Source organism: Paralichthys olivaceus, chromosome 6, assembly GCF_024713975.1.
Source record: "Paralichthys olivaceus isolate ysfri-2021 chromosome 6, ASM2471397v2, whole genome shotgun sequence".
NCBI classification, from domain to species: Eukaryota; Metazoa; Chordata; class Actinopteri; order Pleuronectiformes; family Paralichthyidae; genus Paralichthys; species Paralichthys olivaceus.
In genome coordinates this window covers 18,455,309-18,475,706 of record NC_091098.1, presented here as the reverse complement: position 1 = coordinate 18,475,706, position 20,398 = coordinate 18,455,309, and the positions used below count along the sequence as shown (strand labels likewise).

The 20,398-nt window shown below is 38.9% G+C and overlaps 1 protein-coding gene across 1 annotated transcript; it reads left to right on the top strand.

Annotated features, from left to right (window-relative positions):
- Positions 1 to 629: 629 nt before the first annotated feature.
- slc9a8 (solute carrier family 9 member 8) lies at positions 630 to 20,078 on the top strand. Its single transcript, XM_020096349.2, has 16 exons — positions 630 to 1,079; positions 1,936 to 2,105; positions 3,181 to 3,261; positions 4,225 to 4,283; positions 10,822 to 10,905; positions 11,337 to 11,438; positions 11,716 to 11,750; positions 13,499 to 13,642; positions 15,569 to 15,710; positions 15,808 to 15,913; positions 16,009 to 16,125; positions 16,214 to 16,296; positions 16,384 to 16,495; positions 17,062 to 17,282; positions 17,941 to 18,087; positions 18,779 to 20,078. The coding sequence occupies exons 1-16, from the start codon at positions 664 to 666 to the stop codon at positions 18,890 to 18,892; spliced, it is 2,133 nt and encodes a 710-aa protein (XP_019951908.2). The 5' UTR covers positions 630 to 663; the 3' UTR covers positions 18,893 to 20,078.
- Positions 20,079 to 20,398: the final 320 nt, after the last annotated feature.

Here is a 20,398-nt window from a genome sequence, read left to right as displayed (position 1 = left end):
GTTGTCATCATAAGAGGATTAGGGTTTTAAATGTTCTGTTCTACTTAAAACCTGTAGAGCTCTACTTCACATTTTGTTTAGTTTCTGCTGCCTCAGGTCTATTTAAAGACTAATTAAAACAATCATGTCAAAACCAACTAATTTAGATCTAAATACAGCTTTAGATCTAAATATCAGAGGTCGTTACATTGAGTGTCATTAAACACTTTATATTAAAATTTGTATACATTTTTTTAGTGGCCTTAGGAAACTATAGTGCTGTGGGCCCCCACCCCAAAAATATAAATATTAATTATTATTGTAAATATATGAATATAGTTTATAAGGGGTCATGGTAATTATTTGTTTTTATTGTACTTATAATATTCCTATCTATTATAATTTTCAATTTGCGTCCAACAAAATGTGACTCGTTACAAGGTGACGTGTAGTTTTCATACATGTGCAGGTGCTCTGTGGTTAACGCAGGCTAAGATAAAACTACAACATCCATAAAACAGCGGGCGGGAGGCTGACTACACACTGCAGTGCCTGATGGGAAATCGAGGACAGGAGGTGTTGTGAATATTACAATTTTATCTGAAAAGTTGAACAGTTTACAATTTAAGCGCTGCAATTATAACAAACACACATTTTGAACCGATCAGCGGCAACAAACAGCGAATGTTTGTTTCTGCGCTGCTCCTCGACGCTGGACACGTTGCGTCGAAACTACAACTCCCAACGCCACTTTCACCAGGAAGTGGAGCGGTGATGTCGACAGATACACGGAGACGTCGACATGAAGCTGTCAGTGATATTTTACAACAAAACGCTGCGGGTTCGTGCTACAAACGGACTGTTTTGAGGATGAGTGGCGTCCGCCATAAAGTCTTGTTGCTGTCCGTGGTGTTGTTGTTCGTGAACCAGTGCGAGCCAGTGCGAGCCGAGAGAGAAAACCCTCTGGACCTGCACCACAGAGATGATGACGGAGCTGACGTGAAACAAGTTATCACTGAAAACCGGCAAACTCCTGCGAAACACGAGCAAAAAGATGGAGCCGATCCAAACCTCCCACAGGAGGACGGACAGTCTGTCAGGTCTGACACAGCTAACACTATTAGCACAGTGAAGCTAGCTAGCTAATAGCTTCATTAGTATATCCGGTGTACTGCAGTCCAATCACAAACCTGCGTGATATCAGCTGACTGATGATTTCCATTTGATATAGCGAAATAAATATTGTATATATTTATCCTAACATGTACTATAGCAAAAACTGTAATGCTTTATATATGAATCAACAACAATTCAAACATCCCCTCGTGTAAACCTGCCAGAATCTAACTGCACATTAAATTGACATCATGTAAATAAGAATATAAGATTAGATAAGATAAGAGGTCCTTTATTATCACCTCAATGGGAAACTACGCAGTATTACAGCAGCAAGAGTCAAAAAGACATCAGCAAGTTACAAGTACTTAAGGGAAAGGAATATAAAAATATATAGACATCTAGAAAATATATCAATGGAATTAATCTAGTATGTACAGTGCAAAGCAGGAAGAAATGCATGCAGTGTGAGAACATGTACAGTGCACATGAACCGTTAATACTGCACAGACAGACAGATATAGAATATAGCACAGGTGAGAGCGTTAAAGTGCAGTCCATAATAATTGTGGTGAATATTTTTACAAGGAGCAGAGCTGGTTGTATAGTCTTACTGCTGCAGGAAGGAATGACCTCATAACTCTGAATAGCCAGATATTGGAAATCATATAAATATACACACACCACCTCACAAGTATAATATACTATTTAAACACCCATAAACCAAGCCAAACAAAATCTACTCATCAATCTGCTCATGACAATTAAAATAAGTTGTATATGTGATTTAAGTCATGAATGACAAACAACTATTCAGCCTCACATTCCCTCTCACTACAGGTCTAATGACACTGACAACTACAGCAATGAGACCCTCCACACTACTGTCAAGCCGACGACCCCAGCTCCTCCAACCCCCAAACCCATTCTGCCTGTGCAGACGGGGGTCAAGGCCCAAGAAGAAGAGCAGTCCAATGGTTTGACCATATTCTTCAGCCTGCTGGTTATTGGTAGGTAGACTCTCTGTTAATTTGTTGCTGAATATCCACCTGACTCTTTTTTGGGTTTTTTTTCAAATCTGTTATGCTCATTTTAAATGTGGTTTACATAAAATTCACAACTTAGACTTGATGCAAACAATAATAGACGGCAAATGTAAAGCCATTTTTACTAAATTAAGTGTGGATGATCCAGGATGAGGAAGTAGACAAAGGAGAGGATGTGGTTCCACAGTAATATGTGTGAGGTAAAGAAATGCTTGTTTAGGCACACAAAGTGGCCATTAGGCCAGTTAGCTCACTACAGGTTAAGAGCTTGCCACTGTTTATAGGAAGTGGCATAAATCATGCATAGGGTTACAAACTAATTATACATAAATCATGCCTATTGTTCCTAACTAAACAAACATGGTGTTTTCTCTTGGACCAAATAGTTCATCATGACAAACAATTGATTGATTTTGAGAAGCACAACATGCTAGAAATCATATTTTCTTTTGACTTTAATGCAAACTCACAAGTGGTTTGACTGATAAACAGTTTCAGAGTAAAGTAAAGTAAAGTCTTAAATTCCTGTGATGTTTATTTTCCCCTGTGGGTGTAAATTCTATTTTTGATGGACTGACCTTTGCTAGCTCTCTTGTTGACACACAGTGTCTTATGATTATCTAATTTGCTGCAGTGCATTTTTTACCATATCTATGAATTGCCTTTTACTTTACTTCATTGTGGCCTTTGGGGTTGTCATCATAATTATGCTAATATGCATAAACCTGGATGTAGCACATTGATATACATGGTTGCCTTCGCTACTGTCAGAAGTTATTTTTATTTTTTGAATTGGGAAATTATTCTTCAATGCACCGTTTCACAAATTAAATTTTGATGTCAAATCACTGCATTGTATTCATATTTATATCAAGCAAGTAGATTTGTATTTTTTTGCAAAAACATCCTTGCCCAGATCTTAACACTACATGATGTGGGGACTATTTTTGGGCTGATCTTAGTAAGTGTGACATGTGGCAGTGCAGACATGGATGTATTTGTCCCAAATATTCACTCGGTTGTATTTTGCTCTCCCCAGGTATCTGCATCATATTGGTGCACCTGCTTATCAAATTCAAGCTGCATTTTCTTCCAGAGAGTGTGGCTGTTGTGTCCCTTGGTAAGTACGTCTTACATAAGCATAACTCGGTGCAGGCTGAATAGAGGAGTGTAAAATGTTTCTGTACTTAAGAGTTCTCTTCCTTGTGTTTTCTTTCTGAACCACACTGTATGGCATAGTTGATTCCTAACATTACTGACTGTTTGTGTTTATCTTCTAGAGCTTTGTGAGGTTATAGTAGAAAAATAGTTTTTATCTAAATCAAATGTGTATTTTAGAACGAGAAAGGATTTAGGAAGTACTCAGAGATACAGAGATAAAGTTTTTTTTGTGAGGTCACATGAGAATAACTCTACTTCTACAAAACCCCTCCATTTTTGCCCTCTTCACATGTTTGTGCAGTTACACTCACTCAAACTCAGTGACACACATCTGTCTTGACCCTGAAGGTCTTTTCCTCTTGCATGCCCTGAATGCTGCACATGAGACAGAGCACCCCTCAGTGTTTGGAGCAGGGGACTCTGCTGAAGAGAGATAACACTCTGCTTACAAATCAGGAAGGACTACTTTTCCTTCCTCATAACTTCCTCTTTCTCATCTAGTCATTGTCAGTGTCTTCCCCTGCGCTAGCTCGTTCCAACATCTGTAAATCTAGGTCTTACACAGAGCTTTGATGCTTGTACTTAATTTCAAAATCTTGTCTCTCTCTTTTTCTCTGCCCTTTACACATCTTTGTGTTTTTCCCACCCTTTTAATTAATGTTCTGCTGGGCCGTGTAAGAGGAGAGCTGAAGGCCCGAGGGGAGTCTCTCAAAGACAAAAACTAAGACTATAGCCCTTTGTATCTAATTTATCTCTGAACTATGGTGGTCATTTGCCAGACATCCATTTGTTTTAACCACTAAGATAGCACTTTCCCTCAGGTTTGCACTCTATCTGTGTTCTGTATTTATTGAAATGTCCATATGAAGTAGTATAATATTTAAACGGTGATATTGTTTTGTTTTTTTCTCTTTCTTTCCAGGGATTTTAATGGGAGGCATCATCAAGATTATCGAGTTCCAGGAACTAGCCAACTGGAAGGTACAGTGTTTGACAAGTCGGCACACGGTTCCACAGCTTCTCTTCTTCTATCCACAATGCATTGGCTGCATTATACAATAAATGACTGAACTTGCAATTAATGGCGCTTAGTTTGGTTTGATTAATTTAGGATTGAGCCAAACAACCACAGTCCCCCATACACAAATAAGAACAGCATAAACACATATACACCCCCTTTAAACTTTTGGCAAGACCAAGGCATTTGGTTTTGCAATGAAAAGATGAATATGAGACATGAGTCAAATTTGATACAACAATTTGAAACGAGTGCTGAGCAACAGACATCGAACAAGTCGACAAAACCATTCGACAAGAGAAACATTATGAAAGCTGTGAAGAAAAACACCAAATCACCGTCTTCCACAGATGATTGGTAAAGGTATCACAGTCCACCGTTCAAAGACTTTGAGAGCGGAAATACAGATGCAAACCACTATTAGAATCAAAAGGCCAGATCGTAATTTGCTAAGAATTATTGATATGAGCCACAAAAGTTGTGGAATAAAGTTTTATGAACTAAAGTATCTCTACCAAGAAAGAAAAAACTGAAAAAAAAGTCGAGCTCACGATCCAGAAACATACAATTTCCTCTGTGAAGCACGGTGGAGGTGGTATCATGGCTTAAGCCTGCATGGCTGCTTCTGGAACACTGATAGGCTCACTAATCTTTATTGATAATGTAACTCATGATAGTACAGAATTCTGATATCTACAGGAACATTTTATCACCAAATTAGAGAAAACACAACAAAGGCTTATATATGGGGGGAATTAATGGTTTTAGACTTGCCAAGCCAATCACCACTTAACCAAATAGCACAGCATTTCTCTTCACAGGAAGAGAAGGAAGAAAACAGGAAATGAAAGAGTCTGCAGTAAAAGGATGCTAAAGTATGACAACTGACAAATGCAATAGTATGAGGATGTCAGTGGTTTTCAGGCTTGGTGCCGTTATTTTAAGCAAGGATTGTGCAACCAAATCTTGTTATTTTAAGACCATTTGTTCCTTTACTTTTGGTCTCTGAAAATGGAGTGGTCTGGTTAATAAAAAGGTCTTGTGTCCTAAAAATGTTCTCATTTTAATTTGATCTTAAGCCTAAATGTCTCTTGTGTACAACACAATCAAAGGGATTGCTAGATTGCAGCAGGTATCAGATGTAGTTGTCCTATTTCGTGGAAGTAATCAATGGCCATGTGAAAAATGCCAAAGTTCCTCCACTTTTACGACAATAAGAGATTCATTGAGTTTTTAGTCTCGACTCCACCTGCTCGAGTTTGACATGTCAAAGAAGTTATTTTTCCACCAGTTTTTAGGAAAAGCGATGGTGTGAGTACTGCAGCTGAGGCTAGCAAGCCTACAGATGTCTTCATTTTAAATTCAAACGGTTTATTTAGACGTATTAACATTAAAATTGGCTGTGACTTAAGTCTAGCATTTACTTTGCTGTAGATAGTGGATCATATTCAGAGTAAGCCATTTAATTATTAAACAACAAGGTTTCCATGGGGTAGTAAAAAAATTTAGAATTTAGTTATTAGTTATTTTAATTTTAGACTTTACAAATGTGTTTGCTCTTAATACATTTAGTTCAGTCAAACGTTTTTACATTGAATTAACGCTAATTGTTTAGTGCTTTGAAATTATTTGTTTTCTTTTTTACAAGGGGCCTTTCTCCAACATGCAGCATTGTTGTAGGTCTATTCAACGATAAGGATATACAGATATGTAATAAAACTACAATCACCATGTTGGAACTCATTACTACTTGTCTCAGCTGTGGGAAAGACTAAGGATACCAACAGCCTCTGTCTGTATTTTATGAGATTACACAGCCGTTTGAGGGGATCTTCTCAACCTTTTTTCACTTATGTGGTAGTTTTAAGTAATTTTGGGATAATTCTGTCGTGCTTAACAAGTGTCTTAAATTACATTCATTGTGGTCTAAAAAGTCTTAAATTCAACTTGACCCTAGTTGGTTTATTGAATCCAGACTTTTCCTATTTCTTGAATGATGCAATTCATCCCACAGCAAATTTCACTAGGAAATCCCCCACCCACCTAAAGCCAGTAAACATGTGACGTTCCTCTGCTGCACTATTTCATCTCTCTTTCTGTGCTGTCTGTTTTCCTCAGTCATTCATTTCCTGCTCCCTTATTTTGCTACAAATCTCATCTCTATCTCCCCCATTACCTATCCATAGTGACAACCGCTATTCTTTGCTGGGTATCTTCCCCTGCCTGTCCCTGTGAGCACTCCTTTATTTCTTCCTGGATCTCATCCTTTAATTAACATTCCTTGTTCCCTGCCATTGAGTGAGAGAACAAATGAACAAGAGAGGTAGAAAGAGGGATGTGTAGAGTGCGGGGGAGGGAGGAAAACAGGACAGGTTGTGTTAGTGTTTCTTGCATACAGGGGCCCATTGTTTTTTAGCCTGGGGGCCCCAGGGTGTTGCTGAGTCATCGGCACTAGTAACCGGAGCCCCTGGAGCCCCTTTCCCTGTTTGCCCCTGTCCTGTGAATCTTTAAACCGATATCTCTGTTTTTGTGTTTAACTTTGAGTAAGCATACCTGCTCATCCATCCATCCATCCATCCACATGGCTTCATGATCTATTATCTCTGTGCAGCTTAAAAATAAAAAACTCTCTGAGTAGAGTGTTATGAGGTTACACTGGGATATTCAGTAGCTTCTTTGCAGGAGCATGGAAATGCTAAGTTGCATCCGGCCTGGGTCTTGACCAGCCTATTAACTTATCTGTTATGTCTGACCTATTTGTATTTGACAGAGCCCCTTAGAGGAGGGCGCACCATGTAACCTGTAAGTGACTTACACAGTCGGTGGCAAAACTCATTCCATCAGCGTCACTTTTTTCACTTGCGCCTCTTTTGAAATTGTGTTTACATTGCACTTATTTTATCGGCAAAAATTATTGTCACTTGATGTCACTAGCATCTTGGAACGCAGAAAAAATTCCATTTGTACATCCCTGCCAATTACAGCTGGTGCCATTACACATTATAAACATGGGAGGGGCCACCAATTTTACAGGGAGGGACACCCATGCACTGACATGAACTCGCCCGGCTACTATAACAACACTTGATCACAAGACACACACAGAGTGTGACTTCAGTCTCTGCTCAGAAAATTGTTGGCTGCTATATTAATGTTTAACATTTTATATGGAACCTTTATACACGCAGAAATTAGCTGGATTGTTGTTTTTTTATTTTATATACTTTTTTTAAAATGTTTTTTGTTTTGTTTTTTTCATTTGTATTATGGGGCTGAATTCATTGTGCTTTTATTGGGAGTTCTAGCCAAAGGTGTGGCCAACAAAGCTTGTTTTTTTTTTTTCTCCTTTGCTTCAAGATGGTTGTGTGTGTGTGTGCTTGTTTGTGTGTAAACTTCGAGGCTTGTGACATCTCCTCTCACTAGCACATTTCTAAAGCTGGCCTACTTGGTTAATCTTGCAAGCCTCCAGGATTTCCTCACAAACCACCAAGGGTGTGCAAACCCTGTAGGCAGCAGCATCCTGTCACCACCAATCTGCTTTCTTTTCCTCCTCTGACCAACCTCTATTTTCAGTTCCCTTCGTACAATCCAGCATGTGAAGAGAAGCTCTTTTCCCACATGTGCTTTTCTGGTAGTATTCACTGCTTTTCCTTTTCTCTCATCTGCCCATCCCTCCCCTGTGCTCTGACACAGATTGAAGAAGAAATAGCATGCTGGTACAAAGCAACTCGCTAGCAGCAATTTGTCTCTGCAGGCAAAGCACAGAGAGAGATGCATAGGTGAATATATTTGCATCTCCAGTGTGCTTCAGATAATAATTTAGTTTGCTTTGTGTTTTAGCATTCTAGCATGCGCTGTTTAATCTGGGCTCTTCATTTTTCCTCAGTGACTGCAGTAGTGTGTTTTAAGCCCCAAAGGGCAGCACATACTTTTAATAGATATCTCCCATGCCACAGAGAGAGACACACGGAGAGCAGTTTTAATTGTGGTTTCAGGGGCCTTTTTCCCATGTGGTGATGTCACAGTGTGTCAAAGCTGATCCTTCAGGGAGCCTGTACTCTGAACGAAGGTCTCTGTCGCTCCCGCTCATATTTTTCTGTTATCTCTCGACCCTCTTTTAACTGTGTTCTCTTCATCTTTGGTATTCATCTTTTCTCATTTACTTCAAGCTCTGTCTCAGCACTTCCCCAGAGTACGCCCCTCCTCTGCTCTCTGGATTCATCTATTTCATCTTTCCTTCTTTTACAACACATTTTATTTCTCTGCTGTCTTTCAGCATCCATGTTCCTGAAATGGAATGCAGGTCCACATCGTTCCTTATGGTTTGAGGAGGTCAATGTGGCAATTTCATACCTACTGAATCAATTACTCAATCAACAGATCATTGAACCTCAAGAGTTTTAATAATTAGATAATTGATTAAGTTTATTTATCCAGCAGCTATGCACACATTTGCTGCATTTTAAATGTGTTACTTAGCTGATTTTCTTTATATCGTTCTAAATTGATATATTCTGGAATTGCTTGCTTAAAACAACAACCAATTTGAAGATGTCACCTCACCTTGGGCTCTGAGTGATTGTGATGTGCATTTTAAATAGTTCTTAGCATTTGTTAACTAAGTGATTAATCGCCTAATCAATAATGATATCAGTGTTCATATAGTAATCTCTTGAACAGTTAACAGGTTAATTGATAATGATTTTAACCCTTAATGGCATCCTTGCTAAAAATAAGTCTCCTATCAACATATAGTCAGAAGTGTAAGCTTGTAGATATGAAAAGAGTATGTGCAGGACATCAGCTTTAAATGTAATTTCAGTACATGCCATATATACGACTTATTCTGTCTCAGGTGTTCATATTCATTGTTGACCTTTCACCTCACCTGAGGGGTAAAGTACTGTAGTATTGTCTCACCTCATTCACCAATCACTTAATGCTTTTTTTAAGTCTTGGCCTTAAATGATTGCCGAGATGGAAAGAACTAAATTATTCTGCATTAGCTGTTTTTGTGTGTTTTTACAGAAATGTGTAAAGAAACTCCAATTTGATGAAACCCACATGTAATGTCCAGGAAGTTTTGACACCAAATGTCAAAACTTGCTTCCATAATACAGTGAGAGAGACTGTTGAGTTAAAATGGGACTGCTCTGTTCCGTCTTTTTGAAAAACACATCTGCAACGTTCATCACAGCCTAAAAACAGATCCTCATTAACAGTCATTAATGGATACAGTATATGTACTTTTACATTATTAACTCTGAATACAGAATACACAATCACTAACATTTCCATGACATTAGCATATCACATCAACTAAACCATAACTGCTACTTGCCTCACCCCTAACCCTAATGATTGCATTTAGGTCCCCACAACATGAGCAATACCTAGACTACACAAACACAAACTTCCCTGTCATCCACAGACACATTGGCAGCCAGAGCATAACGCACAGGCACATGATTCCTACATGTGATCTGTGATGTTGGCCCATTTAGCTGAGAAGCAACAATGATCTCATTATATTGCTGAAATAATCAGAGGGCTAAGGTCTCTTGGATTGTGTGCGCGTGTGTGTGTGCGTGTGTGTGTGTGTGCGTGTGTGTGTGTGTGTGTGTGTGTGTGTGTGTGTGTATATGTGTATGTGTATGTGTGTGTGTGTGTGTGTGTGTGTGTGTTCCTGTGTGTGTTCCTGTACTAAAATCTTCGTGAGGACCATCTTAAACATAGACCTTACAGAGGGAGGACATTTTGGGCAGTCCGTTAGGGGCTAGGAAATGCAATATGTCAGTGAGCGTCCTCACTAAGAAAGAAGTACAAACAGGATATGTTGTTGTTCGCATGCAATTTACAGGAAGTGGAAAAGGGTATGTGTGGTTGCGGGCGTGTGTGTGAGTGAATGTGGTCACATGTGCATCATCCTTGAGTCAACATCCTCATGAGTTTTGTCACATTTAGTTACTAATGGCTCATTCATGACCTCCCACATCCAATTTCCTCTTTTCCATGAAAGTATGAAGATATGATGCTCTCTGAACCGACCTTCATCAGTTGGACAGATACTTGGTAGTATTTGTACAGGACTACATAATAATAACCACAAGCACATTACTCGCATATAATTTGCTTGCATATAACGGTGCTGATTTGCAGTTGCATTTGTTTGGATAAAAGACTATTGTCGGTTTCAAGAAGGCAAGGTCTGAAAGAATGTGTAATAACCCTGTCCAAGTAAAAGTGTTCAATGAAAAATTTCTCATGTCCACTTACTTCACAAGGCTACATTCCCTTTTCAAAGTATTTATGATTTGAATAAGAATTTCTTATTCTATTCTTCACATTAACTGGACTCTTCATTTTCATTTATTTTTACTATTTGTTTCTATTGGCGTGCAGCTCAAAGCCAAGTTTAATAATCCATCACCTTAGCACTGCAGCTTTAGTAGCGTTGAATGTGGATTGTATGTTTGTAACTTTGTCCTTCTTCTCTTAAAGGAGGAGGAAATGTTTCGGCCCAACATGTTTTTCCTTCTGCTGCTGCCTCCCATCATCTTTGAGTCTGGATACTCTTTACACAAGGTACGACCAAGTGTGTGTATGAAGCTGAACTGATAAACCTACTTATGTATTTAAACAGACATTTAGGTTTTTCCATTGTATTGAAAAAAATGAATGAAAGAATCACAGACACAAAGTCACTGAAAGACAGAATGGAAGGAAGGAAGAATCTAGAAAAACCAGCAGGTGGCTCGTAACTTTATATTTATTTTTATTGACTCGTTTTTCTTCTTCATTGGCTAATACCTCAAACAGGGTTTAAAACAGTCTTATTCAGATACATTCAGCTCCATGACTTGCAATGTAATAACTACTTTCGGTGTACCTTTACTGTGCCCTACTTAATGCTGGCTAGCACTCATTTTAATGCCGGCTACATGTTATGTAACAACACCCTGTTACTTCAAATTTCATATTATGAATACTTAAAATGTGTGTCCATGTACGTTCAGGGGAACTTCTTCCAGAACATTGGCTCCATCACCCTCTTTGCTGTGATTGGCACAGTGATCTCCGCCTTCATAGTCGGAGGAGGAATCTATTTCCTCGGACAGGTAAGGATTTTACCAGCATCTGCTCACAGCTCTGTCGTTGTCAGGGTTTGTTGTGTGAGTGTGAACTTGTTTATGTGTTTACCCAGTGCCTGGTTTCAATCCAAAGAATGTTTATTTCCATCATGTTAAAGAAATGTTCTAATGTTGTAACCATTATTACCTTCCTCCCTTTTCTTACTCTTAGACTATTTCCTTGTCCCACACACGTTTTTTTCTTTCTTTTACTCAAAAGTTGTGCTACACTTGTGTCTATGTCGGTGTCTTTGTGTTTCCTCAGGTGGATGTGATCTACAAGATGTCAATGACTGATAGGTGAGAGTTTTACCCTCTAACTAACATTAATGTATTGCTTATGCTGCTTTTCAGACATGCTTTGGATGCTTTTATTGACATTCTCCGTAGAGGGCTGTATGTCACAACAAAAATTTACGATTGAGAGGCTTAGGACTCTATCTGCAGTTTTTCCGGAATACAAATCTTTCAGTGTAAAAAAACATGGGACCATACATGTGGGATACACTTACAAAGATGTCAAGAGAATGTTTGCTGATAGGGTCGACATCAGTGTCAATGTGTTCTACACAGTGACGTTCTGCTTCTGCCTGCCTGCCGCCCCCTCACCTGAACTCTCCAGAGATTCCAGAAATTCCTGAATGCATCTAAGTGGGGAATCCCCTGCTGCATTGTTCATGCGTAAAGGGCCAACTCCAGAGAAATCAAACATCCTCTTGAGTTCATAATTGAAAACAGCTTTACATTATGGTAATAGAATAACAGAGAATATCTGCAAACGTCTAGAGATTTAACTTTTGTACCTTTCAACTTTTCACTCTTTCTGTCCAAAGCAATATAAAAGGAAATAGGATATTTGTGATCTACAGCAGCATCACTGGCACCTTCAGTTATCTATTAGCAGAGTTGCTAGAGATACTGTAACTGAGATGCACGCTTTTCCACACCCATGTGTTTTTGGAGAAACTTTGGATTGTAAAAGTGTGAATCCTTGTTTGTACACAGTACAAAAGTTGTGTATGTGTTTTCATGTGTTTAAGCAGGGTGTTTCCTTTTCCGATGAGAATGTTTCTTTCTTACTTGTCCGTGTAGTTGGAAATGACTCAGCAGATCTGAATGATATTTGTGATAATGTCATCGTAAGAACAGAATAGATTTTGGTCTGGAATGTCCCAAAAGGTAGTGATTTACACTGTTTTCGTTTCCTGGTTTGGTCTTGTCCCAGCACATCCTGTACTGTATCAAGACATCAGTTTCTGCCAACAGATTTTTACTACTCCTCCATATCCCCCTACAGTCTGTTGGCTCATGCAGTGTGTAGATAACCTTTAAAAAGTTGTTCATTTGTAAAGTGATATACTTTACTCTTTCCCTAGAAAGAGGAACAAAATGCCTCCGTTTTACTCGCTTGATTATGATTTTAGTCAAAGGTAAAGGTCACAGAGGCCTCTAAGTATGTTTATGTTCTTCTTGAGTGATATCTTCAGATCTATACGAGGGAGTTTCTCTTTAAAGTTTCTACAAACATTCACTCAGACTGAAAGATTAATTTATCACATTTTAGTGGTCAAAAGGTCAAAACCTCATGTTGTTTGGAACTCATCATGTGAGAAATTCCCAAAAGGGGTTGCATTACATCTGGCACAAGCATTCACTTGGGTTCAAGGATTTATCGCAATACTTGATTTTGGTCTCTTTAATATGTCAATTTCTCAAGACTGCCTTTAGCAAAACATTTCAGTGGTCAAAGGTCATAGTAAACTCGTGAATCTGGAATTTAAAAAGAAGTGTTGATGGAAACTGGACTAGTTGGCGGAGGCATACAGCATTGATGCGGGAATTCTAGCTGTGTCAGAAGCATATTTATATGTGACTTAAATTACTGAATATGATTGTGGTGCAGTCCTTGTCTCTGTTGGCTTTGTAGATGTTTTGCCCCTGCTCATTTGTGTTTGTTTCTGAATACTTTCATGCCTGTAGAAGTGTCTTTTTACCACTGTTAAACTGTAACTCTTCACTTACTCTCTGTCCTCCCCACCCTGCTGTAGCTTTGCCTTTGGCTCGCTGATCTCAGCAGTCGACCCTGTAGCAACCATCGCCATCTTTAATGCCCTCAACGTGGACCCGGTCCTCAACATGCTGGTGTTTGGGGAAAGCATACTTAATGATGCCGTCTCTATTGTCCTCACCAAGTAAGAGTTTCTGTTTGCCCCCCTCATGGCTTGTTTGTTCTCCAGCGCACACACTGGATTTGTTTAAATTTTCCCCTGCATGAACTTTACTCAGCTTGACACCATTACTATCCAAATGTTGAGCAAAAGGAAATGCTCTCTGAGTCATACGTGGATGTACATTCTGACTCAAAGAGGCACCTATGTGCACAAACATACTTTCATGCATTTTAAACCTACCTACCCTGCCTCTGATTGGGTTTAGGCAGAAAGATTGGTGATGATTAGTTAGGGTTAGTGATATACATCAGGGTAGAGCCTGGCCTTCACTAAACTCAGGTGGGAAAAAAATATATGTTTCTTACTTGTGTTTTAGCTAAACTCTGAGTTAGGGAGGCTCATACATATTGGACATTAAAGGAACCCCAAGTGCATTTAGACAACTATAGTATTTACAATTCATTTTACTTTTGTTGTACCAAAAAAAAAAAAAAAAAGTCTCATTATTACTTGTAACTAAGTTTTTGAAAATATATTTATCTTTGTTTTATCATCTGATGATGGGAGGACTTGTATTCTGCTACACTGATCTGCTCCAGTGCAGTAAACCTCACACACAGTCGTGATTAAGGGAAGATGTCAGTGACATCTGTCAACCTTTGAACCCCACCTGCTGTTTGTTCGATCAATCTGTCAAGCTGATGAATGTGGATGACATCCATGGCATTCACAGATAAGGTTTGTTGAATTGTTAATGGAAGGTTTTCATTGCAATTGTGTCAGAGAAAAGAAATCAGCTTTTCACTTGTGAGAGAATAAAAGTCCCTCAGGTCTTCATATCTGTCAGAAAAGGTACTGTATACTTGAGCAGCAGTCTATCTGTAGTATCACCGTGTCTTACCACCACACGGCGCAGACTGTGATCTGTAATCATACTGTCGTCAGATTGGTGTCTTGACAGACAGGTTTGACGGAAACAGACAGTTGGCAGAAATACCTTGTTTATATGCATCACATTATCTGATCTGCTGTCTCAGTATTCACTTAACTGGTGCTTTATCTCTCCTGCTCACAACCAGCTAAATGTGCAAAGTGATCTCAAGTGTCTGCGTGCCCATGTAGAGTAAATGAACACATGAATAATAGATAGGCTGAACAGCGCTGGGAATTTGCTTGTTGGTAGCACCAGACAGGCTTTCTTGGAAAGCTACTCTAGTGTATGGCTCATTTTTTCATTGCAGCCACACAGCTAATGCCTTCACCTCGGGAACTTAAGCATTAAAACCAGATCATCAATTATGACTGTTTGTCTGGATTTAAATTGGACAAATAAACAAATAGATCGTTTCTGTTTCTACTTTGTACTAAACATAACACTATCCAAAATGCTACTTCTTGGACATGGAGATAAATAATTATCACCTAATTAAAGTCAAAACAAAATGAATCAAGTACCTACAACTGTATTTGCTACGAAATAAGTCACAGATGTTGTAGAGGAAATAATGCAGCATTATTTTGTCATAATAATTTATCTTTGCCTTATACTTTTGGTTCTTAATGATTCCTGATGTGTTTACAAGTAACTTGTACTCTTGAAGAAGTAATATAATGTACATAAAACTTTCAAGAATAAATGATAATGGCTGTGATCGTATAAGTTCCTTCATGTTAAATTCCTGTAGAGTAACTTTCAGCTAACTTCTGTTTAGCCAACATGACTTTGATTACAACTATGTAGACCTGTCCATGAAACTAATTCTACCCATAACTCCCTTGACCACATATTAACCCTCTAAATTTCTCTATCTCTCTCATGCTTGTAAGTTTGGAGTATTCAGTGGTGGAGTGTTTCTGCCCTCTAGAGACAGATAGAGGTAATACAAGAAAGAATGTGGCTTCACTTCACTTCACTCACTCGTGTCTTTTTTTCCTTTTTCCTTTCAGCACAGCTGAGGGTTTTTTTTCCCGCTCAGACAATTCCACGGTAACAGGCTGGGAGACTTTTGTGCAAGCGTTGGGGTATTTTCTCCAAATGTTTTTTGGATCTGCTGCGCTGGGAACCCTCACAGGACTCATCTCAGCTGTTGTATCCAGACTTATTTTGTGCATGTGTGCGTTTGTGTACTTGATATTCTTCTCTGTAGTGTCTGGTTCTGTTAAATTGTCCTTAACTCTGTGACCAGTTTCTTAAACACTTTGACCTAAGGAAGACTCCTTCCCTGGAGTTTGGCATGATGATAATATTTGCATACCTGCCCTATGGCCTGGCAGAGGGTATCAAACTGTCTGGTGAGAGCATTCATACACAGGCACATTTTACAGCATTTTGTGTGTTAGACGTTTTAGGGCTGTTTTTTAATACCATGCTTTCTCTCCATCTGTAGGTATCATGTCCATCCTGTTTGCAGGGATTGTAATGTCTCATTACACCCATCACAACCTGTCTCCTGTCACCCAGATCCTCATGCAGCAGACACTGCGCACAGTAGCCTTCATGTGTGGTTAGTAGCACTTCTTGTTATTCCTGTTTTCTCTTTGTTTTCATTTTTAAAATATGTTCTCAACACAATTTTCAACTTCTCTCCCCAGAGACGTGTGTGTTTGCCTTCCTTGGTCTCTCCATCTTTAGCTTTCCACATAATTTTGAAATATCCTTTGTGATGTGGTGCATAGTAAGTGGTCATGTACTTATTTATTTTTATCTAATTGGCACCTCAGATTGTTGCCAGTCAGTTTTACAGCTGTTGTTCTCTTGACAGTTCCTGGTTCTCCTCGGCCGGGCGGTGAACATATTTCCTCTGTCATTCCTGCTGAACTTCTTCAGAGACCACAAGATCACACCCAAAATGATGTTCATCATGTGGTTTAGTGGTGAGATGATACCTTTTCACCAGTGTGTTACCAGTGCTCTGTCATTGCCCTATCATAGTGTGCCTCTTTCTGCAATCAGTGAAGGCCACTTTAAATTATTTTCTGCTATTACAGATCAAGAATATATCAGCAGATAATTTAATAACACTGTGGGTTGTGTTGCTGCACCCACCTTCAGCCAGAGAAAAAAAAGGAAAATTATTATATGCAACTTAAAAAACTCTTAAGAATATTTCAATAAGATACAGATCTCTACCAGCTCTGATCAACTGCAAATCATTCCAAATACATTTAAGCGTGTATTAGTGTATTTTTGACGTTATTTTTATTTTATTTCAACAGGAAAATATGCTCTGTATGAATACTGATTTAATCCTGGGATCACACGTTTAAAGCTCGAATGATTGATTGAAAGTTGTAAATGTTGGAATATTAATGTAATTTTGTGAATGAAAACTAAATGAGTTAAAAATTATCCAGTATTTGTACACGTGTTGGGTTTCAGTTTACATATATACACGTTTTTGTTCTGCAGTCTCACTCATGTCTGATTCCCTGTCTGTTAGGGCTGAGAGGAGCCATCCCGTATGCTTTAAGCCTCCATCTGGGCCTGGAGCCGATTGAGAAGCGGCAGCTCATCGGCACCACCACTATCATCATCGTGCTCTTTACCATCCTCTTCCTGGGGGGCGGGACCATGCCGCTCATCCGCATAATGGACATCGAGGAAAGCCGGTCACGGCGGAAGAATAAGAAAGACATCAATCTCAGCAAGACAGAGAAAATGGTAATGGTTGAAGCGCTTTGGTTTCACTTTGTTTTCAATTTGGTTTCACTTTGGTTTCACGTGCACACTCACACAAATAGACACAGTTTGTTGAAAATCACTGTGCTCTCCTCCCATCTGCCATCAGACACTTACTGCCCTCTTCAGAGGGAGAAGCTTAAAAGGGGTTATTGTGAGAGACACTGAATTAGTCAGAAGCAATGCACTCTCATCACAGAGATGCACACAGAAGCACAGATAAACCCATACAACTAGTAAAACTATAATTTACCAGACACACCAAAATTGACTGAAAGCTGTTGTGTTAAATTTTTTCTCGCGACTCCATTGGCTCTGGTTGGTTGGTCTTTCTGAGTGCATCCTCCCATGGATGTCACAGGCCACTTGTGGTGATGTGATTGCATGACTTGTGTGTACAGTATTTGCATCTTTGATGTTGTTCTCTATGGTAATGTGCTGACTTCACCACCCTCCGTAGAGCCTTGTGGTCCTCCCTCATCCTTCGGCGTCTGTCATTATGACTTTTCCTTGCACCAAACCTCCCCTCTTCTCTGTGTCTTTCACCTTTTGTCTCATTTGTTGGCCTGTCTCCCTTCATTTCTTTTTATCCATCTATCTGACTCTCTCCCCCTCTTTTTTTTTCACTTTGTATCTCCAGGGTAACACCATTGAGTCGGAGCACCTATCAGAACTGACAGAGGAGGAGTATGAGGCCCACATCTACCAGAGACAAGATCTGAAGGGCTTTTTGTGGCTTGATGCTAAGTACCTTAACCCCTTCTTCACTCGCAGGCTTACACAAGAGGTGAGAGAGAGACAATCCTGTCCTACTATAATATAGCAAAAGCAGTTCAAAATAATTTTTACCGAAATCCCCAGATCCCCTCACAATTAATTGATCTTTTTGTTGAGCTAAAGTAACATCAAATTGTTCTCACATACATTATCTAAAATGTCCTCACTTCTGTTGAATGAAAACACTTCTGCACTTGTTCATTTCAACTACTATTCCAGCAGCAGAAAACACTTGAGTGTTACTGCTTTTCAGATGTGTGTAACAACAAGTGTCTAAACAGCCCAGCATCAGATCTTATTTCACAGCACTTAATTCAAATCAAATCCCACAACCACAGAAAAATGTACTTCCATGATGGTGATTTACGGTTTGACTCAGTATATTGTTTTTAGAAATTAAGTAAATGTCTTTTTAGAAGGGGACACACTTTCTAATTTTCTGGTCATTATCAGAGCAACATTAAATTGTTTGCCAAGGGAAGACATTCCAAACTCAAAAGGGTTTTATCTTTAGTCAACCACAAGAGAATGAGCATCACCGATCTGGTCGTTCTCACAGGTGTACATTACTCTGAGATGTGTTGTTTTGTTCATCCCTCTGCTCCTGTTCACGTCTTTATTCCTGCACGGTCCTGTCTATTCTTGCTTGCATGCTGATGTGTGGATTTGTATGGTGTATGTAACTGATCCGTGTCTGACAGGACCTGTTACATGGCCGGATCCAGATGAAGACCCTGACCAACAAGTGGTACGAAGAAGTTCGCCAGGGACCCTCAGGCTCCGAGGACGATGATGATGAGGCAGAAATCCTTTGAACTGAACAAACACTTTCAGTTCATGTGAAAACTATGGATGGCGATGTGTGTCTCTGGGCAGGGGTGTGTGTGTGTGTGTGTGTGTAAGGAGACTCTTCTTTTGTTCACCTGCCACAATGTTTATGTGACAAAAGAGTTTCACTCTGTGCCCACTGTGGATTTTCAGCACACTAAGTGGGCTTGAATGTGTCAAACTTTACTTGATTATAACACTGGATGAAGGAAAAAAAAATCTGTGAAAACTTGTGTTTCTCTTATGAATGCCATATTTTTACTGACAGGATATCGATAGAGTGTTTATAGATCTGCTAAAAAGCACGAGGGAAGTTTTATTGATCCTGAGAAACTTTTCTTTACTCAATTTTTTGGTCTGGGCGGGAAATCAGAAGGGATATATTGAACATGTTTGATGTAAAGCAATACAAGAGCACCTTTCTCACCTTTTTCTCTTCACGTTTGTGTTGTTCGTTGTTAAGTTGCACCGGCTTTGCTGGAATTTGTACTTGTCAACAACAAGCTCTTTTTAAAGTGAAAAGCCACAAGTTGCTGCTTTGAATATCTTTCTGTTCTTCCAGATTGAATTCTCACTGGGTTATGCATGTGGAGTAATGGTTCTGAGTTAATTTATTGAAAGACACACACTGTATATGCATACATGCATGTACTGAAGATTAAACAAGGAGTGTTGCATGAGCTTCACCCTCCAGCAACCAGGCAACAAAGAGAAATACTGGAGAGAGTTGATTCTAGCAAAACGTGCACGGTAAAATCAAAACCGTTCATATCATTAAACACCAAGCTTACAGGAGAATAATTATAATAATGAATAATTATGCAAATTGGAAATTGCTTTCTTTTTCAAGTGTGGTCCCAGTGTGGTTTCCTTACATCAACCTTTCTCTGACAGTTTCTGTTTTCTAGTGAGGTTCCTGCCACTTCACTGTGTAGGTTGAAGTAAATTCAAGCTGTAAAATAGAACTTGAAATGTTGCTTTTGTAATTTTCATCATGGATTTCTATTGAGGATATAGGCACCGATGAATGTGTGGGTAACTGGGAATGTTAATGAATTTTCTTCCTATTTATTTATAAAAATGTTTGTGTTCTTTGTGGGATTAAAGCTTTTATACAAGCTCTATGAGCAATTTCAGACTAAAAAATATCTATAATAAATCCTATTGACATATGTACAGAATCAAGTGCTTCTTTCATTAGAGTAAAACTGCAACATCGTACAGGTTCATCGTTGCAAATGTCTCGTGACAGAATTAAATAGTTCTGCTTTTTTAGAGAAGTTTTGTGAAGTCCTGTGTATATATTTGTGATTTATCTGAATTTTTAGAGGAACTGAAAGTAAAGAAGTGCAGGAAATACTTAACACATTTTTGATAATGTAAACAAACTTGGAAGTCTGAAATACTTTATTATTAATAGGAGGCGAAAAAATCAGCTCAACATGTAAAAGTCTACTTAATGTTTAATTAATGTAGAGCATTTTAAAATCTGT

Excerpts from the sequence above, each read along its gene's own strand:
- slc9a8 (XM_020096349.2), top strand. The coding sequence starts at position 664 with ATGTTTGTTTCTGCGCTGCTCCTCGACGCTGGACACGTTGCGTCGAAA. Across the intron at positions 2,106-3,180 it reads CTTCAGCCTGCTGGTTATTG|GTATCTGCATCATATTGGTG; the intron begins GTAGGTAGACTC and ends TGCTCTCCCCAG. Across the intron at positions 15,914-16,008 it reads AGAGGGTATCAAACTGTCTG|GTATCATGTCCATCCTGTTT; the intron begins GTGAGAGCATTC and ends CTCCATCTGTAG.